Source organism: Gouania willdenowi, chromosome 22, assembly GCF_900634775.1.
Source record: "Gouania willdenowi chromosome 22, fGouWil2.1, whole genome shotgun sequence".
NCBI classification, from domain to species: Eukaryota; Metazoa; Chordata; class Actinopteri; order Blenniiformes; family Gobiesocidae; genus Gouania; species Gouania willdenowi.
The window spans coordinates 10003332-10027377 of record NC_041065.1 but is presented as its reverse complement, the minus strand read 5'-3'; the positions used below and the strand labels follow the sequence as shown (position 1 = coordinate 10027377).

General features: G+C 40.7%; 2 protein-coding genes across 24 annotated transcripts in view; one reads left to right on the top strand and one right to left on the bottom strand.

The window, feature by feature from the left end:
- The first annotated feature begins 898 nt into the window (after window positions 1-898).
- Window positions 899-11633, top strand: ccdc170 (coiled-coil domain containing 170). The gene is made up of 8 exons (XM_028437985.1): window positions 899-1007; window positions 1115-1288; window positions 6279-6560; window positions 8048-8248; window positions 8329-8502; window positions 8574-8816; window positions 10601-10804; window positions 11499-11633. The coding sequence occupies exons 1-8, from the start codon at window positions 981-983 to the stop codon at window positions 11631-11633; spliced, it is 1440 nt and encodes a 479-aa protein (XP_028293786.1). The 5' UTR covers window positions 899-980.
- A 1406-nt stretch (window positions 11634-13039) lies between these two features.
- Window positions 13040-24046, bottom strand: part of syne1b (spectrin repeat containing, nuclear envelope 1b) — a 157034-nt gene continuing 146027 nt past the window's right edge. For 21 of the 23 annotated variants that reach the window (XM_028437996.1, XM_028437995.1, XM_028438007.1 and 18 more), the window contains 6 exons: window positions 23442-23642; window positions 23220-23348; window positions 22315-22527; window positions 22100-22192; window positions 19004-19062; window positions 13040-13789 (listed from right to left, as the gene is read on the bottom strand). In XM_028437996.1, coding sequence (XP_028293797.1) covers window positions 13546-13789; window positions 19004-19062; window positions 22100-22192; window positions 22315-22527; window positions 23220-23348; window positions 23442-23642 — 939 coding nt within the window. In that variant the 3' untranslated portion in view covers window positions 13040-13545. The remainder of the gene's footprint in view (window positions 13790-19003; window positions 19063-22099; window positions 22193-22314; window positions 22528-23219; window positions 23349-23441; window positions 23643-24046) is intronic. The other 2 variants (XM_028438012.1, XM_028438013.1) reach the window with 1 other exon arrangement.

Here is a 24046-nt window from a genome sequence, read left to right as displayed (position 1 = left end):
TATCTATTTTCTTGTCCAATTGCTATTTATATCATTTTGGAATAAAATAATTGATATTTGGTGGCATAGTATTTATTATTAATGTTGTTATGTAATATATTGGGTGTGGAACTACCATGTATTAACTAACTTAGTTATATAATGTAATATAACGTAAAATAATATTAATCATTTGCCCTGAAGTAATCCACATGACATTTCAGAGAGCAGTGATCAGGACATAGTAATAACAAATTTAAGTTTTGTATACATATATTGATTCAACCCCTTTAGTGCTTCCGAAATACTCAAGACACACACGTGAGTTTATTATTATTATTATTATTATTATTATTATTATTATTATTATTATTATTATTTATTTTTGTAATAACCAAGTGACGCCTCAATAAATCAATCAATAACCAAAAGACAACTTTAAAAAAATCATGTATTATATTTAGATTTTTTCCTTAGATGTCTTTAACTTAGTAATAAACAATTCATACATGTATATATACAAATCCTGTATTTTGGTTATTGACTGACTTATTGAAGCACCACTTGGTTATAACAAAAAATAAATAATAATAATAATAATAATAATAATAATAATAATAATAATAATAATAATAATAATAATAATAAACTCAGTATTTCTGAGGCACTAACGGGATTGAATCCCATTTTGTGAGAATTTAGCCATTTGTTCACACATTTTTAACAAAACCATTTTCTCAATTTTGGTCTTAAATAGCCATATATCAATAACTGTTAATGATATTGCTTTGATTTGAGACTTAAGTAAAAACAATGTTATGCAGTATAATGTTATACAGTATAGTAAATGACAGTGCTGTGCTAGAATTCGTTTTGCTTTACTACAGCGCTCTCTGTGGCTGAACTTGGTAGTGTCACTGTTTGATGTTGCTTGGAAACTTAAAACAAGCATAACTATCCACTGATTGTCCACTTGATCCAAGATAGAAACTTTTCTAATCATGGAGGGAATGGAAAACTCTGATGAGGTAGGATTAGTTGCACTAAATCATAATATTATCAAAGCTAAATTACCATTGTTGTTATGGAACAATTGTTCTGTTAGAATACTGAGCTTTTAACTTTTGATGAGCAGCGCAATGAGAAGGAGAGACTAAGGATGAGGATTGCAGTCCTGGAGGAGAGTGTGAGGTCCTGTGAGGTGGACTGCAGAGCCAGTAGGGAGACAGTGGTGAGGCTGGAGACTGAACTGGACCAGGAGAGGAGGAAGTCTGCCAGCAGTGCTGAAGCTCTTCACTCACTCAAAGTGGTACGTATACATACTTTTAAAGCAGTGGCTATCCGTACAATTGCCGTATCAATATACCGACATTCTATCCGTACGCAGCGCCCCTGTTTGGCCAGTTTAGGGCACGTGATAGGTCAGTCATTGGTCAGTTTAGGTCGGTGACTAAGACTAAATCTTACCCTAAACCTAACCTTAACCCTTACAATTGTTGCGATATTGGGTTATAACCTAGCCCCAACCCTAAACCTAAACATAAACCTAACCCTGATCCTAAAAATTATTGCGATATTGGGTTATAACCTAGCCCCAACCCTAAACCTAACCATAAACCTAACCCTAGTCCTAAAAATTGTTGTGATATTAGGTTATAACCTAGCCCTAACTCTAAAATGCTACGTACGTGTACTTTGGTAACCTTACCAATAGCACCGGGGTTGTCCGTACGGCAACCGTACAAATAGACACTTTGTACTTTAAAGGAAGTGTCTCCTAGTACGTAATACGTATCTATATGGCGGCAGTGTATCTGTACGAAAGATGATGTTGCCGGACCTTTTCTACATAAGCCTAATGTGTTGTGTCTTTGTTTATTTGGTTTGTGTTAACTCTCGTCCCTGTTTCTCCTAGCTCTCAGGCTAGCGTCCCTGTTTTACCTTGCTCTCAGGCTAGCGTTCCTGTTTCTCCTAGCTCCCAGGCTAGCGTTCCTGTGTCTCCTAGCTCCCAGGCTAGCGTTCCTGTGTCTCCTAGCTCCCAGGCTAGCGTTCCTGTGTCTCCTAGCTCCCAGGCTAGCGTTCCTGTGTCTCCTAGCTCCCAGGCTAGCGTTCCTGTGTCTCCTAGCTCCCAGGCTAGCGTTCCTGTGTCTCCTAGCTCCCAGGCTAGCGTTCCTGTGTCTCCTAGCTCCCAGGCTAGCGTTCCTGTGTCTCCTAGCTCCCAGGCTAGCGTTCCTGTGTCTCCTAGCTCCCAGGCTAGCGTTCCTGTGTCCCCTAGCTGTCAGGCTAGCGTTCCAGTCCCGGCTCCACGCACCCGGCCGCCGCCTGCCCTGCCGCCTGCCCTGCCGCCAGTCCCGGCTCAACGCACCCGGCCGCCGCCTGCCCTGCCGCCAGTCCCGGCTCAACGCACCCGGCCGCCGCCTGCCCTGCCGCCAGTGCCGGCTCCCCGCACCAGGCCGCCAACGTCGCCGCCAGTGCCGGCTCCCCGCACCAGGCCGCCAACGTCGCCGCCAGTGCCGGCTCCCCGCACCAGGCCGCCAACGTCGCCGCCAGTGCCGGCTCCCCGCACCAGGCCGCCAACGTCGCCGCCAGTGCCGGCTCCCCGCACCAGGCCGCCAACGTCGCCGCCAGTGCCGGCTCCCCGCACCAGGCCGCCAACGTCGCCGCCAGTGCCGGCTCCCCGCACCAGGCCGCCAACGTCGCCGCCAGTGCCGGCTCCCCGCTTTCCTGTCCTGTCTGAGCCCGGCCCGCCGGAGGTCTTCCCGCCTGTCCCGTCTGAGCCCGGCCCGCCGGAGGTCTTCCCGCCTGTCCCGTCTGAGCCCGGCCCGCCGGAGGTCTTCCCGCCTGTCCCGTCTGAGCCCGGCCCGCCGGAGGTCTTCCCGCCTGTCCCGTCTGAGCCCGGCCCGCCGGAGGTCTTCCCGCCTGTCCCGTCTGAGCCCTCTTCGCTGGAGGTCTCCCCGCCTGCCTCGTCTGAGCCCTCTTCGCCGGAGGTCTCCCCGCCTGCCTCGTCTGAGCCCTCTTCGCCGGAGGTCTCCCCGCCTGCCTCGTCTGAGCCCTCTTCGCCGGAGGTCTCCCCGCCTGCCTCGTCTGAGCCCTCTTCGCCGGAGGTCTTCCCGTCTGCCTCTCCGGCTCCGCCTCATGGGAGGCCGCCGGACTCTTGGTCCCCTGCTCATGGGAGGCCGCCGGACTCTTGGTCCCCTGCTTTGCCGGCTCCGCCTCATGGGAGGCCGCCAGACTCTTGGTCCCCTGCTTCGCCGGCTCCGCCTCATGGGAGGCCGCCGGACTCTTGGTCCCCTGCTTCGCCGGCTCCGCCTCATGGGAGGCCGCCGGACTCTTGGTCCCCTGCTTCGCCGGCTCCGCCTCATGGGAGGCCGCCGGACTCTTGGTCCCCTGCTGCGCCGGCTCCGCCTCATGGGAGGCCGCCGGACTCCTGGTCCCCTGCTTCGCCGGCTCCGCCTCATGGGAGGCTGCCTGAGCTTGGTTTCGACCCTCCTCCTGGCCCCCGTCCACCCACCCTGGTTTGGTGTTTGGGTGGTTAGGTTTTGTTTTTGGAGCGTTTGGAACCCGCTCCTTAAGGGGGGGGTTATGTTGTGTCTTTGTTTATTTGGTTTGTGTTAACTCTCGTCTGTGTTTCAGGGATTCCTGTTTGTGGCTCCACCCCTCAGTGATGTCTGTGTGCTTGGCTGGTGAATGATTAGCTCCCTCGTGTTTTCACCCAGGTGTGGCCCATTCCCAATCAGGCCTCCTCCACTATTTAGCTGAGTGTCTGGACACAGTATGGCTGCGGGATCATTGTGTGTGTATGATGTCAGGTTAGTTGTCTCCTTCCGTGTTTCTGGTCTTGCTCCCTGTTCCTACTCCCCTGTTTTTGGATTTAAGTTTGGATTTTGTATTTTGTATTTTGAAATAAACATGGACTGGTTCCAAGAACGGTATTCCTGCATCCTGCCTCCATCTTTCCCTGCATTTGGGTCCTCACCAACAGCTCATCGTGACATAATGTGCCTGAGTGCTTGACTGTGTCAGGATGGACGAGTGGTCTAAGCTCCCTCATTCTAGGATTCTTCCTTCGCTGCTGTGGGTTCAAATCCCACTTTTGACATATATATTTTTTTCATTTTAACATATTTAAGCTGGCAAATTTGACCTTTAAAAATACATATACAAAAATTTTTTTAAAAAATTACAGTATTTCCTTGGTTAGGGTTAGGGTTAGGACTAAAATAAAAGGTATAGCGGGGTAACTAAAAATACGTATGAGCTAAAAAAAACCTGACAGAACTTTAAGTCACGTGGTGCAGCTATCACGTGATCAAAACTGGCCAATGAGGGGTGCTGCGTACGGATAGACTGCTGGTCTATTGACACATATTATGTACTGATAGCCACCACCTACTTTAAACTCTATAGACTTTTACACACAAGTCACAATGGATTCCATATTTTTATTTTATCAAATTGAGGCCTTTCATATTTAGTTTAAGAATCCAACAACAACCCTTTGGTTTAGTCGACCTAATGGTAACAGATGATGGTAAATGTACTCTGTGTTTTCACTGTGGTAATTCTGCTTAGGGTTATACCTTATAATGTCAACTATGTAGGATTTCTGGCAGGGTTGGGGTCAATTCTAATTGTAATTGCGCAACTGATAATTGATTGCAATTACGACATAATGATATTTGTAATTGTATTTGATTAAATATGTTGCTGTTGTAACTGTAATTGAATTGTAACCGAGTTCAAATAATTGACTTTGTAATTGTAATTGGGATGGAAATTCTATGAAAACTGTCAATTACAAGTTAATCAAATGCAAAACTGGGAAATCATGCTACAGTTTAATGGCTTACACATACAGCAGGTGGTTAACAATGATTAAAATAGGTTTCACATCAAGTTTTCCGACAACCTGTCACGTCTCTTCAGGATCATTGACGGAAAAAAAAGCTCATATTTATGAAAGGCTCCTTAATTGTGATTAATTGAATTTGAAATCTCGTAATTGAGAATGTAATTGTAATTGACTTTCAGGGGAAAAATAATAAATTTAATTGGAAATGGAAAAAATGCCAGTCATGGAAATCATAACTGATTTGTAATTGCACATGGATAATTGAAGACATAATTGTAATTGAAAAAATGTAATTGAAACTACTGATTATACTGCAGGCTTCTCCTGTTGTGGTTTTAGTACTGATTGGTTTTATTTGTGTTGTATGGTGTGTATTAATCATTCATTCATTATTCTGCAAAAGAAATGCTTATTTAACCATTACAGCTATTAGCCTGTTCTGACACGTCACACCTGTTTACTGCTTTTTGTAAAGACACAGCTGCAAAGTAAATGTTGTTAAGTAATACCCAAAACAACACCTGTTTCCCACAGAAGGTGCTAAAACCATCACCTCAAGGTGTAAGAAGTCACACTTTAGGTGTAAGAAGTCACACTTTACTTAACAGGAAGACAACGCCTTGTTATGTATCAAGTGTTAACCACATACAACAACAACTAGTATGGAAACCACCCTTTGTGAACACCTGTTACGCCAGCTGGGCCATGACATCTGTGTGAACTTTTGTCCAATTTTTCTATTCGCTTATGTGGTCAGATCATCTATTATGACATATTATCACGCCATGCTTCAGGCTATGTATACCACTGATATATTGTGTTCGGGGGCTTCTCTTACACGGACATTCTAGTTGTTCATGAAACCCCCTTCTTTGTCTATCGGCTGATAGTTTAAGACTTTGATATTTTGAAACTTTTTTGATTGACTTTTAATTTTTGTAAATCTATAATAAAAATTCATTAACTATTAAGAAGCCTACTTGATTAAATTAACCGCCTGCAAACACCCACATCTGAGACGGCGCCTGAGTGGAGGACACACTTCTTGGCCTCTGGTAAGTGAGCCTGCCCTTGGTATCCTCTTAATAGGGGTGCCCGGGGTGGGCTAACTCATGCTGTTGTAAAAAAGAGTTGTTTCCAGCTTCGGCCTATATTGGATGGGTCTTAATATCAATCCCACAAAACTATAGCGAGACTACTCAGAGACCAAAAATAGGATAGACTTCCAATAGGAGGAAGTACACTTAGTCCTTTTCTTTATTAGATAACAATAATAGAGGATAGGCAGCCAGCTTCGGTGACAAGGTAGAGGGGGAATTCTTGTTTGATTACGACAGTTTTAGATCCCCTGCCGTTATAAAGTCCTGTGGGCTAAAGACAATTTGTGACGAATGAAATGTAGTCCCCTGCTCTTGTGTCATGACCATGTTAAGTGTGTGACTTTCAGGCAATGGAGGATCTTTCCGTGAGCAGGAGGAGTGTAGAGAGGGAAAAGCAGATGCTGATGGAAAGGCTGGACGCCAGCCTGAGAGTGATTGAAGCAGCCAGGAAAGAGTCCAAGTGTTTGGAGAATCAGGTGGAGGAGCTCGAGAGAAAAACACACATCACTGAGGGGAAACTACACAAGTTTCGACAGAAGGTGGCCGAGCTCCTGCAGAGGAAGTCTGAGCAAGTCATTCTGCCCAGAGAGGAAGATATTTTACACAACGTGGACAACCTCTGCAATAAGGTGAAACTATAGAGTTTTGTCAAGCAGAAAATACACCTGTTTTAAAAACGCTTTCTTTATCATTTATCTAATTCTTCAAAAACCACTGAAATAGCTAAAGCATAGGTGTCAAACTCAAGGCCCGCGGGCAGAATTTGGCCGCCCCAGCATCTGATTTGGCCTGTTAGAGATATTGGTTCTAAGGAAAAACTACAGACAAAACAGGATTTGTGTAAATATATATTAGTTTTTCTCTGCTCATGAATGCCGGCCTTTTTAATCACAAATTGGGTAACACTTTCCTTGAAGTTTTATACATGAAGCTGACATTACGCTGTCATTAATATGACATGACACCTGTCATTAGCATGAATAAGGTGTCATAAAGGCTGTCATTAAGTGTCTATATTACCCTAACCCTTTGTAATCATAACCCCTAACCCTAACCCCATTAGATCCCTCCACATAACCCAAAAATGGCAACATAGCTCCAAAGGTGTCCTAATTTAGCGAACAACGCTTAAAGCTGCAGTTTTTAGAATCATCTCGCCGCTCGGTTTTGAAACCAAAACTTAGCCTCCCTTATCGGTGTCCTTTGTGAACCCTCTTACTGTCTTTTTTCTCAATAGAGACTAGTGACAAATGTAGGGTCTTTATCTTGTGTTAGTGGAGATTTTAATGTTTAATGTATTAACTTTAAAGTGAAATGATTTCACCTTGAATAAGCTTTTCTTTGGTTTACACACAATTTATCCCGACGCAAAGCGGTCTGTTCCTCCTCAAAATGTGTGTGCTTTAAACTGTTGCTTCTCCACCTCGGTCGGCCCTTTTCCTCTTGCTTTGCCGTGTAACTGTTGTGTCTAAAGACACGATTGAGACTCCTGCTGGAAGGTCCATTATTACACTTGTACTACTGATGGTGCGTGAACGTGCCTGTTATCACTCAAGCAGCCAATAGTAACGCCCAAAACAACTCATGGAGCACACGTGTTTGTAGAAAGATCTCTGATTGGCTGACATCTAGCTTCACGCTCCTGGATTTATAAACTTCATTCACAGGGCCAGGAGAAGGAGATGAGATTCACTGACAACTGTTCACTGAATACAATATGCTCAAAGATGATTATGGATTTTTGACCAAATATTGCTAAAAAAAACAAAAAACTTTAAGTGTCGTTTGCTAAATTATGACACTTCTGGAGCTATGTTGGCATTTCGGTTAGGTTTCATGCTTATGACAGGTGTCATGTCATAATAATGACAGCGTAATGTCAGCCTTATGTGTAAAACTTCAAGTATAGTGTTTCCAAAAACTGCAATGATAAAGTTGTTTTCTAGCTTCTCATATATAAGACTTATTATAACAATAATAGTGTTACCAATTGTTCATACACAGTACAAAAATTATAAAATTGTTCTTTCTTCTCTTGATTTTGCAGGTCCGGGTCACTTGATATGAAAATGGATTGTGTATGGCCCTGAGCCATTGTATTGTTGTTTTTTTTTAGATTCTACCAGACTTTGAGGCTAAGCTGTATAAAGCCACTGAGGAGCTGAGTCAGCAGACAGTTCTCCAACACAGCACTGAACAGAGAGCTCATCTAGCAGAACAGCAACTCCAGGAGCTGAGAGAGAGGCTGCGTAGTGTGGAGACGGAATTACTGAGTGCAGACGTGCACCGTGACAGGCTGCAGCACAACAGGCAGCATGTGAGTGCAGCACCCAACAATGGGACTATTGGTTTCTGTTTTAGTGACAGATACTCGTAACAAGGCGACATTTTCAACAGTACGAGGAGTTTCTGGAACAGCTCTCTGAGACAATGAAGGTTGAGAGCATTGCTCTAGATCTGGACTTCAACATGAAACTAAAGCTCATCCTGTCACGTGCAGAGCAGCTCATCAAACAGGAAGGAACGTCTTTACTGGAGAGTAAAAGTCTGACTTACACCCTACAGAGAAAAGTAACAACTCCCACAAAAAGCACCTGCAAAGTAGTGACAAATAATTGATCTAAGCTCCAATTTACTTTTAGGTAAAGCTACAGAAGGACCAACTGGAGAGCAAAGAACTTCATATCCAGTTGTTGAGGAAGAAAGTTTCAGAGCTGGAGGATGTGAGGAGGAGTCAGTCGGTGCTGTCTGTAGAAAGAGACGACGCCAACGTGGAGGTTAGGAGGCTCAAGAAGAAACTGGAGCGTCTGCAAGGAGAGCTGAAGGTCACCAAGCAGTCCAACACTGAGCTGAAGAACCAACTCACACACACCAATGAGCTCCAGGTAGAAGGAAGGAGGCTTTTTACCCAAAGCCCCTTCAGAGGGAATTTCACCACATGAAATGAATGTTTTCTATTCAATCATCTCATGCAGCAAGTTATCTCTAAAACCTACTCCCAAAGTGGGGTACGGGTACCCCCAGGTATAGGGCTGCTTGATTACAGGACAAATTATAATCACAAATATTTTAGTCATAATTGACATCACGATTATTCATACAAGTATTTGTCAACCAAAAAGTTATTTATTTTTGTACAAAACAATGTAAAATATATTCTATAAACATAAATAAAATCCTACAAACACTAAAATGAAGTATTTGACTTGCCTTGCTTGTTTACCAAGCGTATTTAATGCGTTTCTCCTGCCATGTTTCAAGATCGCTAGCAACAACATTCCTCATGTTGGAGAGGGGCGGAGGAACATGCATGCACGTACATTAAACCAGTGGTTCTCAAACATTTTTTTGGCTCCAGTACCCCCTTTCTTTTCCCTTCTGAATCTAAGTACCCATTTTGTCCGACTACAGCATTTTGCTCAGAAAACTGTGAATAAAACAACTATAGAGCACGAATAAGTGATAAACGCACATTTTAAAGAATCTAATTTTATAAAATAAGTGGAATGAAACTGTATTTAGTGTCTCATGAATAGTTTTTTATAAATGATCATCTCCTACCTGGTGTGGGACCAAGACTGACCTTGTATCTTCAGTTTATGTTCTAATCAAGATCATTTCCATCATCATCATTATTATGTTTATCATTTATCAACTAAAAATAAACATGAACCTCCAAATTTAAATGCTTTCATTTGTTAATTTTCCACTCTTTTTCTCAAGTACCCCCTGTAGTGCCATCCCGTACCCCCAAAAATTAAAATGTATTATTTGTTATTTATGTAATCGTGAAGTGTAATAATCGAAATTGATTAATTGCACAGCCTTACCCAGGGGTACGCAAATTGTCATGGGGATACGTGACATGACAACATTGAAAACTATATATACTGTAGATAGACCAGTAGTCAGGGGCCTCCATGCATTGCCACAAATTACACAATGGCCTCTGTAAGACTGTAGTCTAGTGGTAACAGAGAAACAATATCATCCAAAAAAAGCACAAATATGGCGAGAGCTTCATTGCTTTGCGCCAGTGGAACGTGCTTGTTTCCCTTTGCTACCATGTACACGTGTGAAAGTGGATTTTCAGCTTTGACAAATAACATAAAAACCAAATATTTTAGACCAAGTCTTTGCATGGAGAATGATTAAAGACTCACCTCACCCTTCTCATTAAAGTTGTAGTGAAAATATGAATATGTTGTATACTGTTATATATGTTCAATCAACAAGTTTTTGGTTCTTTTTTTTTCCAAAATAAAAGAGATTTGTTTCTCACTATAAATTCCATTAGGATAATTAATTAAATAAATGGAGTGATATTTCTAAATAAGATGTTTCCTTGTGTGCTTACAGATTATTATTCTTTTTTTATTTTGATATATTATTCTTAAACAAGATTGGTAAAATTTAGAAACAAATTTTACTGTAGGGCTCCACTGTATATGACATTACATCATCATGTTCTTTAAGTGTGCAGCAGTAGGGGGTACATGGCTTCAGGTTAAAAGTCTGAAGGGACTGTGGAAAGTTTGGGAACCACTGCTCTAAAACAAAACCTACACGCTGATAATGTATTAAAATTATTTTTAAATGAGATACAGTATTTAAATAAAGTCCCTCCTGTTTCACCCTCTCTGGTTTCTGCTGTTTCTAATACACAAAGCTGAAAGTCTTGGAACAGAGTCAGAGCATGCAGGAGCAGAGCAAGAAGCTGGAGCAGCTGGAGGATGGGAAGGTTAAAGTTGAGAAGAAGCTGAACACCATGAGCTCAGACCTACAGAACCAGGAGAAGACCAGCAGGGAAGACCAGCAGCAGCTTTACAGCCTCAAACAGAACCTGGCTCAGCTGTCTGAGCAGCACAGAGACGTAAGGCCAGAATAATCAATACAAAATCCCTTTATTGATATAATCAGTCTTATATTTGAGAAGAGAATGTCAAAGGTCAGCTAGAAAACAACTTTATTATTACAGTTTTTTTTTATGTAGGCTTGTTATAGAATGATATGTAGCAACACCCAAAATGTTAATAAAATCCAAAATGTTACAACTGGTAAAAACGAGCCCAAAACGTAAAAACTTTTTTCCATTATATATGAAGGTAAGAAAATTTTTTTACCAAAAGGTTCTCCATATATATATATATATATATATATATATATATATATATATATATATATATATATATATATATATATACTGTATATATATATATATATATATATATATAATATGCAATAAAATTATTACACTATTAGAGGAAAAATCTTTTGCCTGTCCCATAATGTAATAACGCAAAACGTTTTTACATTTTGGGCTGAGCACTTTTGTTACATTATTAGATTTTTGGTTTTATTACACTTTTGTTTTTTAATAACAATTTGGGTCTTGCAACATTTCGGCTCTAATAAGGCTGTCTTAAATCAAAGTAAAAAGGCCAGACCATCACATTTTATGATATAATTTCTACTCCAAATTTCTGTCATTGTATCTATCGTGATATGAAATGTTGCTCATTTAATGCCTTTTACGTGACGTGAAACGTATTCTCTGCTTTCTATAGTTGGTGGATTTCCGAATGGTGGTTTCTCAGATGTTGGGCCTGGACACGACTGCTTTGGAACCATCAAACTTAGAGATAATTAAAGTATTGGAGTCACTTATTCCTGCACATTATCAGCATCATCACTGTCAGTGAAAAACTGTGGCGTTGTTTTCATCTACACGTTAAAGGCCTCGTAGGAGCTCAGTAACAGCTTTGGATTAGATGTTTCAAACTCCAGGTCTCCTAGTCCAGGAAGTGCAGTTAACTTTCTAATGCTATATAAACTGTTTCATTATATTCATGCTAAAAAAGGCATCACCCTGGGGACCCCAAGGTGCTAAGTGGAGTAAGTTTTGTGGCATTAAAGGTTGTAAATGAAAGATGGTACCAAGTATAAGATGACAACAAATACTTACACTGACCAAATATAACAAAAAAGTTCTGAGGTGGCACGTTTCAATGTTTTTCTATATGTATTTTTAGAGCCAGATTATTTAAACTGTGGGGCGTGCCCTCTTGGTGGGAGTGGGATGTCGAGATAGGGGGAGTGCAAGAATGGCCCCTCAAAAAATACTTTTTTGCCTTTATTATTTATATCATTACTTTACTATTACTGTTCTAAAATATGTATTTGAACATGTTATTTTATTTTAGTTTTGAAGAAGTAAAGTCACAATTTTGACCTTTTTCAATAAAGGTTACATTTTTGAACCATTTTGTTGAGGTTTTTTGAAGGATGAGGGGATGAAAATGTTTTACTCAAAAAGGTGAGGAGGCTGGCTTGTTTATCTCGCCATTTTTTTTTCTTCCAAGTTTTACAGAGTTTGCTGTGATGGTTGTGTTTTAGAATGGTTTATATGGTTAAAAACATTCAAATAGTATGTGACATTTGTTATGCTGCTGTATTTGGGAAGCATTGAATGAGTGAGAACATGCATTCTGACCCGTATTCGGGACGGTGGACATTAAGACCACTGATATAGAGCAACTTGTAATGTTAAAATGCTTAAAATAACAAAGATTTGGGATTGTGGAGACATTTGTTTGAATCCCTGAACGCTGACAGCCTGTAGGTGTCTGAGTTGTTGATTTATCATAGCTTGGATCAGCACTTTATAGGTCTAAGGGGCAAAATTGGTAGAGATTGGGACCTATACCAGTTTCTAACTGGGAATAAACAAAGGAGGAGATGAAAATGAGTTTCAACAGCATGTCATGCTCCTTTCTTACCCTGCGTTCTGTTACCTGACAAACAACTAAAAAACTATTTTGATATGTAAGCTTTTTTTTTTAACATAAAAACTGATTTAAAAAAAGAGCAAGATGTTATGACATAATCTAATAAAAAAGACACATATCCAAATGAGGATTTGGCATTCATTGTTTTTGCATATGCATACAATTCTCATATTTCTTTACATTATATACACATTTAGTAATCGCAGATTGACTATATGTGTAATTTGAGACTCATACAAAATATACAATAGTTCTACATATACATATATAGATATACTTTTCAATCTTTAGGACATATTATATTTAAAAAAAAAAAAGAAAAATTAAAACAGCAGAGTGTATAAAGACAACGCCTGATGTTATAAATCTTGAAATGTGTCTGAAATGTTAACAATGAAACAGATATTAGCTTAAGTCACTCCTATGTGAACCAAGTTATAACTGGACTGTGACAGACACAATAAAGAGCGTGGGTAAAAAAAGAAAAGAAAAGGGCATGCCAACACACAGGTAAAAAAAAATAGATTCAGTGAAAGATAAATCAATATTTTCCTCTGTTTTTTTCCACCTTACATTTCAGCATTTACCTTTGGTGCGATCCACTAACACACACCAACTGCGCAGTATGCAACGACTGCTAGTCTTTGTTTCTTGTTACAGCAACATCACGTTTCAGTTGACCCGACATCATACACAGAAACACAGTGAGATGACGGAATGTGCTTGACAAAAAAATTGGCAACTGTTGCTGTGCAGCATTGATGAGTTCATCACTGCAGGTTTCCCTCTTCAGGTGGTGCTGAATTCAAACCATCTCACAGCGTAGCTACAAAGGAGGTGGTCCGTTTGTGTAGCTGAGCATCGGGTAGAAGGAGTGAGCAAAGTTGTTGGACTGGGAGCAGAAGTCTTCCTCCGACATGGGAAGCAGGAAGGCAAACACCACCAGGAGGAGGAGGAAGAGCTGCAGAGGCAGAGCCACCCAGAGGACGCGGCGCACAAACGACGAACTGCGAGCTGAGGGCGTCTCTGCTTCAGAAGGGAAGGAAGCGGATCCATCGTCGCTGGGAAACCTGCTCACAAGCACACAAACAATCACAACCCAGCACAAGCCAAAGATAAACAAACTTTGACACTCCATAACCACAAAGTCCCTCTCTCACACGTACTGCTGATTCTAAACGTGTGTTTAAAAAACTTTCAAAACAATGACCAAAATTAAGAATAGGTAGGAACTGATCTAACATTAAACCTACATTACAGTGGGGCAAAAAAGTAGTCAGCCACCAATTGTGCAAGTACTCCCACTTAAAAAGACCTCAACTATGAGAGACAAAATGAGAAAGAAAATCCAGAAAATGACATTGTGAGATTTTGAGTGAAAACCTCCTTCCATCAGCAAAGGCATTGAAGATGAAACATGGCTGGGTCTTTCAGCACAACAATGAAATCAAATACACCACCCGTAAGAAGAATTTCAAGGTTCTGGAGTGGCCTAGCCAGACTCCAGATCTCAACCCCATAGAAACTCTTTGGAGGGAGTGGGAAGTCTGTGTTGCCCAGCGACAGCCCCGAAACATCACTGCTCTAGAGGAGATCTGCATGGAGGAATGGGTCAAAATACCAGCAACAATGTGTGAAAACTTTGTGAAGACTTAGAGAAAACGTTTGACCTCTGTCATTGCCAACAATTGTACATTACAAAGTATTTAGATTGACCAAATACTTATTTTCCACCATAATTTGCAAATAAATCCATTAAAAATCCTACAATGTAATTTTCTGGATTTTTTTTCTCATTTTGTCTCATAGTTGAGGTATACCTATGATGAAAATTACAGGCCTCTCATCTTTTTAAGTGGGAGTACTTGCGCAAGTGGTGGCTGACTAAATACTTTTTTGCCCCACTGTATATCTTGATTTATTCTTCCCTCTCATTTTTGTTCATTCTTAATCCAAATAAGATCCATTTAGCCACTGGGGGGTAGATGGCAGTACTTTGACATTATCATGCTATGTTTAAAAAAAATTGCTACTTCAGTGAGGAGCAATGTTGGGACAACGTTTATCACTGTGGTCTACATGCTGAGGGTTGACGAACACATTTACGACATCAAACAGTGTTCAGGGCACACGCAGCAGTCCAGTGTCAGACCAACAATTTGGCCCTCATTTATCAACCTTGTGTGAAAACGAGTGCAGATTTGGTCGTGCGACAGGACCAACGTGTGGTTCAGGAAATATTCGCATCTGACCAATCCCAGCATACAAATGATCTGGTGTTGATAAATGCAGTGGCTGAATTCGATTGTCATTAACTCGTTATGCCCTCATGTTTTGGAGGCCCCGCCCACTGAGGTCAAACAAGAAAAGAAGCCTTTTCACGATGCATGCTCACATCTGAGGTGGCGCAAAACAAGATGTGCTTTTAGAAAACTGGAATTTAGGAAGCGCATTTAAACGCTCTTTAGAAGAGGATCAGCTACTGAGCAGGTGATGTCTGCCCCCCTGTGTGCGAAATTAACAATCAAAACACTTAAAAAAAATCCTTAAGAATGACTAAATGTTGTTTCTTGTCTGTATTTATAATGCATTCAGCCAATTTCACCTATAATTCATCACATTATCGATTACTGCTGCGCATTTGTAAAAATTTAAGGAACTATTTACATTCAAAAGCATGAATGAGGTCCTATTTCTTCGGTACAGCACATCATTCTCCAAGACAGCGCCTAGAAGCACGTCCCGTGTGTGCTTGTGCACTGAATGTGCTCCTGCTCGGTAGCAGAGTTTATTAGCAGGGTTATACGGTATTCCACGAAAGGAAAACCAAATTAGTGGTATTAGTCAAAACGTGGGCTTTTTCTAAATTTTATTTATTTCGTTTAATTCTTTTTAATAATCTGTTTATATCTCTTCTGAATGTGTGCCTGCTTTTGCTTAAATGACAGCTGAGGCTTGTTTAATACTTTATATTCAGTCTCAGATTATCGCACACGAGCTCAGACCAGACGGTCGCTCACGTCAGAATTGATAAACACCAAAGTGATAAATGAGGGCCATTGAGTGTGAGCTTGCAACACATGCTGCACGGGGAAACATATTCATGTCTAAGATAATGCACTGCCTGAAAAAACATGTCAGGTTAAAAGGTGCAGAGCATGCCGAGGCAAGAGGAGTGTAGCATAGAAAAGAGCTCATTAAGCAATAATTAAGAAAGATTTTTGATACAAAATGAAAAGGATTAAATCTTGATTAGATTATAGTTAAAGAAGATTGACAACAATTTGTTTTTAGCAAAAAATCATTTTTATTGTCTGTGTAATTGTCAATAAAGTCCTTTTAACTGTAATGTCAGTTTTCAGGAATTGTTAATGAATTTTCATTCAAGGTCTTCTTGAACTTGCTCATATTGTAGACAGATCAAAATAGACTCATTCTTTGTGTACGTGTTGTGTCTCTACGATTAAGTCATTGATGTCAAAGCCTGTATAAGTCTTACTGTTGTATGTACTGTATGTAAGGTAGGAGAAGATAACAGTCTTTGTATCAATTTCACATAACATTTCTTCTGTGTGTATTCCCAGTTCTACTCTATCCTTATTAAATCCCTCTTGTGGGTACACACTAATCAATTTGGCCCTTTATTGACGACACTATCACTGACTTTCCCTACGTCGTACAATCCTAACACTAGTGTTCTCCTTTATCAACCTATAGACATTGTTTGCTAAGTCACGCAGGGTTATGATCTAAGTTGGAATCCCATTCATGACAGCAAAACAATTTAAAGGAATACCAACTTACTGTTAGAGCATTGCATTGTGGTATGCGGAGTCCCGTAGATGGATGCAGAGAAGTGTTTTTACTTCACTTTTACCGTGATCTTGTGTTTGCCCCCAAAACACGCCCTCACCACACATAAAGTCTTTATAATAAAAATATACTAAATGTGTAAAATAAAAACAAAAAACAAAATGTTAATACAAAAAGTACACAAAACGACAGCAGAAATGCACAAATATATATATAAAAAAGTCTCCAAAAATACACAAAATGACTCCAAAAAACATACATGACAGAAAAATACACCAAACGAGAAAAAAATATATGAAAATGAGCCAAAATACACAATACTAAATATTTATACAAAAAATGCACGAAAACACAACAGAAAGATACAAAAATACACAAAATGACTCCAAAAAACATACATCACAGAAAAAAACTCCAAACAAAAAAAAAAATACAACAAATTTATCATGCGCATGTCCCAATTAAACCAGGGAAATCGTACACGCTTTTTTACTTTGCACCCTCAAATAAACCCCTTTATAACACTACAGAGTATGTACATCCAACCTTCAAACACATACTCATTTGGCCATAATTGACAAGTCTTTGTAATTGTAATATTTTGGGGTTTATACTGAAAGATCAGAATTCAGCCAAAATGAAAGTGAGATGAGTGACATCAAAGAATACAGGGAACAAACTAGAATAAAAATGGTGTCAAATGAATCACTGTCCTCTTTGTCTGGTAAGAATGACGTAAAAACACGTCTTTGCATCCGCCCACAGGACTCCACATCCCACAATGCAATGCGAAAAACCTTCCTAACAATGTTAATAGGAGAGTGTTTATGGTGGAAAAGAAAACAAACTTTTGAGCATCCATTGTCCACCTTTTACAATCTTTTTTTCCAAGCAAACAATCTTTGATTTATTCCCTTCACTACTGTATGTTGTTATCTGATGAATAAAATCATCATCTCCAGCAACTTCAAATTGGCTTTTTGAAACAACTAAACAGTTTAGTGTATCTTCCCCTTATTTGACTCATACGGTTTTGTAAAATACGGTACATTTCTTTAGTTCATTCATTCATCTGATTTCTTTATCCGCTTATTCATGTAAAGGTTCTGGAGGATCGTCTGGTTCCCATGGAGTACACCAGTCCCCAGGTATGCACACAGTGATTTCTTTTCATTACCAAAAAGTGCCACTTGACAAATGGAGACCTGAGAGGCAAGACAGATGAAATACTGGGGGTGCATGAGGTGGGGGGTTGATGGGGCGCATCAGATAGAGAAAGATCATCAGCAGCAGAAGAAGAAATGTTGCACAAAGTAGAGAGAAAGAGACAGAGGTCGTGGCAAAGCGAATGAGAAACTGACGCCCATTGCATTGTTCATTGCAGACATTTTACTGGTTTGGAAATTCAAGAGGGAAAAAAGCATGTGTGTGTGTGTGTGTGTGTGTGCGCGCGCGCCTATGGAGCGCCGATTGTAAAGTTGCGCATGCTAAAATAAAAAGCAACTTTTTGCAACATTTAGCAACAAACCACATTTCAAAAACATATGTGAATTTCCTTATGTTACTTTTGACCAGAGTTACAGAAATATCTGTAAAAATTATAATATCTACTTTTCTTGCAAATTATAATATCAATGTTAAATCTAAATGTTTAAAAAATGTTAAATCTAAAGGTTAAATCTAAATGTTAAAACTAAATATAAATGCTAAATGTTAGATCTAAATCTTAAATATTATATGATCAATCTAAATGTTAAATCTAAATCTAAATGTTAAATTTAAATGCTAAATGTTAAATCTAAATGTTACATTTAAATATAACTGTTAGATATAAATATACATTCTAAATGTTAAATCTAAATATTAAATATAAATGTTAAATATAAATATAAATTCTAAATGTTAAAGGCAAATATTAAATGTTAAATCTAAATGTTTAATATTAAATGTTAAATCTAAACGTTTAATATTAAATGTTAAATCTAAATGTCATGGGTGAAACTAAATATTTAGCTAATATGCAAATTCACTGGAAAACCCAAAATAAAAACTGATTGACATTTTTTAAATGTGGTTTGTTGCAAAATTTTGCAAAAAAGTTGCTGTTCATTTTAGCATGCGCATCTTTACAGTTGGCGCCCCATATGTGCAAGGGGGAATGTTAGCCTTAGAAAAAAAAATGTGTGTTAAGACACGGCCTCTAGTTAGCGACATTAAGTAGGCAAGGATGTAGGTAAGGAAAAGGCCTTGCACAGTGTTTGTGAGACTTAGGGATGGGCTGCCACTAACCTCATCACCTAAACCTACACAGCGCGTCTAGACTCACAGAAGATGATGGAATTCACTGTCATGAGCTGCTCAACAATAAACAAACTGAAAGTGATATTTGCTCTTTGACTGTTTCACGTTGCTTCATGGGCTGCGGAGTTCCATTATCTTCTGGTCTGTGCTAGAAACCAACAGACAGGTACCTGTGGTGTGGACTGCTCACAGAGGGTCCGGGCTGTGCCAGACTACATTTGCCCCGTTGCTGTTTGCAATGAACAGGGGGGAGGGGGTAAAAGAAAGAAAGTATGTTTCAGTCCAGGCAAATTAAGACAAAGCTCTCGATGAAAAGAAAAACCCCAAACAAATGAAGAGCAGCAAAAGAAAAGGAATTTTTTTTGTAACTGTTCACATGCTAAAATGTGGCTCTTCACTTTGAGTACGGTGAACATTTTAGGACATCCTCAGGTCTAAGAGTGAGCTATCAGGTATCAGGAAAACCTCTGTCATTGATCAGACCAAACTGACTCATGTCTCAACAAAACCTCCGTCAAATTACATCGCCTCACTTATCAAAACAAGTGCAGTCAAATGGCACGGCCTCAGGCTTCAAAATAAAAGCCTGAGGCCACTCAAGTGGATGTTCTCTCTTCCATAAAAAGCATGAAAATGTCATCGTGTCGTCTTGACGTTGTCCCGGCTAGACTTTTTATCAACGTTTTAGAATCAATCGGTCCATTGATCACTAAAATGTTCAACATTTCACTCTCGGCTGGTGTGTTCCCGTGTTCCCTTAAACATGCTGTGGTGGAACCCCAACTGAAAAAACCCAGCTTGGACCCATCAGAACTTCAGAATTTCAGGCCAATTTCCAAGATCCCGTTCCTGGCTAAAGTTCTAGAAACGTTAGCCTGTAAACAACTTACATCATTCTTGGAGAGCAACAACACATTTGATACTTTCCAGTCCGGCTTCAGAAAGTTTCACTCCACTGAGACAGCACTGCTGAAAGTGTCAAGTGACATCATGATGGCTGCAGACTCTGAAAAATGTTCCGTCCTGGTCCTGTTGGACCTGTCTTCTGCCTTTGACACGGTGGATCATCATATCCTGATTGGCAGACTGCGGGATGTGGCTGGCTTGTCGGGCCCTGTGTTGGAGTGGTTCAGATCGTACCTGACCGGTAGAACATTCTCTGTGTACTACAACAACGAAACGTCAGAAACTGCGGATTTAAAGTGGGGTGTTCCTCAGGGCTCGGTCCTTGGGCCGCTTTTGTTTCTGATTTATTTACTCCCTCTCGGTGAGCTGATCCAGCAGTGCCCTGATGTCTCCTATCACCTATACGCAGATGATCTCCAGCTGTACTGCAGTTTTAAGCCCTCCGAACCCCAAAACGTGCTTTCCCTCACAAACTGTCTGGTAAAGGTAAAACAATGGCTGAATGAAAATAGCCTCCAACTGAACTCCAGTAAAACGGAAACCCTAGTCGTTGCCCCGGACATTATTGCTCCTCTTATCAAACAGCACCTTGGCGCCCTAAGTAGCACTGTTAAAAGTTCTATAAGGAACCTTGGAGTAACTTTTGATGAAGTGATGTCCCTGGAACGTCACTCTAAGCAGCTCATCAGGAACTGTTTCTTCCACCTGAGAAACATCTCAAAGCTGAGACACATAGTCTCTGGTCCTGAGCTTGAGATGGTCATCCATGCGTTTGTTTCCTCACGATTGGACTATTGTAACAGTCTGTTTACATGCCTTAGCAAAAAGGATCTGGCTCGTCTACAAGTGGTCCAGAACTCTGCTGCACGCCTCCTGACCCGTACCTGTAGGAGAGCCCATATCACTCCTATTTTAAAAACTCTACATTGGCTCCCTGTCATCTACAGGATGAATTTTAAAATCCTTGTGCTGACTTTCAGGGCCCTTCATGGCCAGGCGCCTGAATACATTGAGGGTCTGATCCAGCCCTATGTTTCAAACAGGAGCTTGAGGTCTTCTTCGCAAAACCTGCTGATGGTCCCCCGCACCCGCTTTAAAACACGAGGTGATCACTCTTTTAAGGCGGTAGCTCCTCGTCTCTGGAATGCTCTTCCACACACTCTGCGGATGCTGGACTCTGTGGATGTTTTTAAAAGTCATCTAAAGACCCACTTTTTTATGGAGGCTTTCTTGACTCACTCCTGTTTGTGAATGGACTCTTTTATACATTGTAGCATCATTGTAGTGGACTTTTATATGCATTGTGCCTTTTAACTGTAAATTGTGAAGCGCTTTGTGACCCTGGTCTGAAAAAAGCGCTATATAAATAAACTTTACTTACTTACTTACTTACAGACAGAAACAATCAATATGTGCTGCTTCGGATACTAGAGTAAGTTGAAAGCTGTTATTTTATTTATTTATTTTTAAAAGTTAAGTTAATGCTGTATTTATTAATCAAACAATACATTGATATATCTTAACTTTTAATAAATAAAAGGAAAGAATGGCTTTTCAACTTCGTCATGTATTATTTGGGTCCTTCCAAACCGTCTTGTGTACATTTGGTTCCTTCAAAATAAAACGCTATGTCATGTTTTAAGGCCTGAGACCGTTGAGCTTGGTGACTTTTATTTTGAAGAGACGCCATGTCATTTGATGGCGCTCTGTTTGATAGAGGCTGTTTCATTTGAATGAGGTTTTGCTGAGACATGAGTCCTTTTGGACGGACAAATGACAGAGGTTTTTCTGATACGTGATACTTCACTCTGAGACCTGAGGATGTCCTAAAATGTACACCGTAGCTTTTTTTCTTGTGAGTGCAGTAGAGTGACAGCACACAGCAAGCTACAAAATGCATTTAACACATATATCTGTCACACATATATGAAATAAGCAGTGGCATGCTTATTTGGACTGCACCTTAAATGAATAGGACAGCACAACATCATGCTTGGAAGATGGTACAACTATATTATTCAGTGTTCCCCAAACATTCATACCAATTTATAATGGGGTGGGGGGGGGGGGGGGGGGGGGGCTTGAAAAAGATTAAAAAGTTCCTAAGGAAATTTGAAAAGAAAGGCTTTACCAGTTTGTCTGATAATGAATGACATGCATACAGATTTGGACCTTTGGTTCCAGAAGGAAGGAAGGAGACAGAAAACTAGGGAGGTGTGGAGGAGTATGAGGAGAGATCTCAAAGATGACAAGGGTGGACCTGGTACTCCATGAGGCATTCGGGGCACTGTGATTGTTTCTGAGGAATAACCAAACTGGCCTGTTCCAGGGGAGCATGTACGGACAGGAAGAAACGTTACCGATCGCCGTCGACTGGGCGTGCTCCGTCCCGATACAGGACTGAGTGAACCAGACGTGTCCAGATCATCAGCTGATGACCACGAAGACAGATCCTGAAGATGGAGACGGACAAACAGAGACCAAACCAGTGTGAGGTGGGAGAAAAACAGAGCGTTGCTCATGTAGTACTGGGTTATATTCAGTGCTAGCAATCAAACGTGTGAAAAAGAGCCACCTGCTGACTGCTTGTGATGTCCAGGATCTTTGCCAGCTCACGAAGGTCTCTGGTCACTTCTTTTAGCAGCAACTTGAGGCGGTTTCCAATGACGTGAACTTTCTCCTTGGCCTCGAGGCAGTCGGTGCCCTCGGAGTTGACCAGCAACTGGAGGGACATGTCCTGTAGTGAAGCCACTTTGAGCTGGGAGTCCAGCAGCTCCTGCCGAATTTGCTAAAAGGTAAAAAAAAAAGCAGAAAAATTATGATTGGACATTTCTTTAGTTACAAACTGCAGGAAAAATATGGAGTGAAAGTCTATATTAGGACGTTTTAGAACGATTTAATGCCTTCAGGCATAAACTATGAACAGCCACCATTTTGGACATGATTTAATGCACTATCATTGATCTGCATGGTGCATTGTGGGAGGTAGAGGCGCAAGAGGTCTGTTTACATTGTGGGACGTGTAGTTTTTCTGTTGGCTCTCAGCACAAAGCAGCCACGTGTAATTTTATCACCTTTCTCACCAACTACCTGCTGCTTGTATTGCCCTCAGCATGCAGAATTCACCTAATGGACAGAGCTGTTGTTAGCAGCTGAAATGAGCCATGGCTGTATAGTTCGGTGCACAAATATGGCGGGCGACAGTGATGAAAGCTGTGTGAAAGGATATCTGTTCATGGACGGGAGTATGCGCCGTGGATCAGCACCTAACGGCGTCCCAACAAACAGCTAAGTTCTCCTGACAGCTCATCATTTAGCCACAAAAAAATAAGAGGGAACAATCTAGTAAGGATGCGGTTAGTGCCATGACAGCCACCCATAGTATCCCCTGTAAGCAGAAATGTAGCAGTGCTCTGAACACATTTTTGTTCTATACATTTTTCCTACAGGTACCCTTGAAAAGGATGTGATGACATGTACCATGAGTGATTTATGATGCTCATGTAGAGTGTCACTGTCCTGGATCGGGTCAATGGGAACCACCTCGTTCCTCCTGCGATCTATGTTTTCCAACCAGAGCAGCAGACCATGGCTCATCTCATGGAAATCCTGCAGAGGTGTAGATCATGGCAGATGCAATGACTAATCATGTCCTCACAACAGATTCCCAGACTTCTGTAATAGTTAAGGAAAGACACTTACTTGGCACTGCATCAGAGCTTCCTGTAGAGAAGTCCTCCACTCCTCCAGTGAGCTGCCTATTTTGTCCCAGCGGTTGTTCATGTCTTTGAGCTTGGTTTGCAGCTCTCTTGTCTCTTCTGTGTCTGCCTGAACAAACTCAGCGCTGCACAGGTTGATGGACAGAATAATGGCCTTGCGCTTGTCGTAAGACTTCTGCAGCTCCTGCAGATGGATGGATGATTTCTGATTATTATGAATCTCCTTAAAATGCTTCAGATAGTACAGAAACAGGGATTTTACAGCATGTGCAGTATGTTGTTAAAACAGGGGAATTATAATAATTACTTTTGCACCAAAATTTGGGGTTGCAACCAAAAGAATAAAATCTTGCTCTATATCTATTTATCTATTGACATTAAATGTTTTAAATGTTGGAGATTAAGATTATAGTGTTGGCCTCATAGAATAGATCAATAAATCGAAGATCATTTCGTCAAAAAAAGATGGAAAAGGCTGAAATTGACACTGAAAAGTTTGTTGTGATGTCCACTTTAATCACTCTCTTATAGACCCCTTAATGGCCCACGTCACAAGTGACGTGGCTGGAGGCAAAAACAGGAAACGCC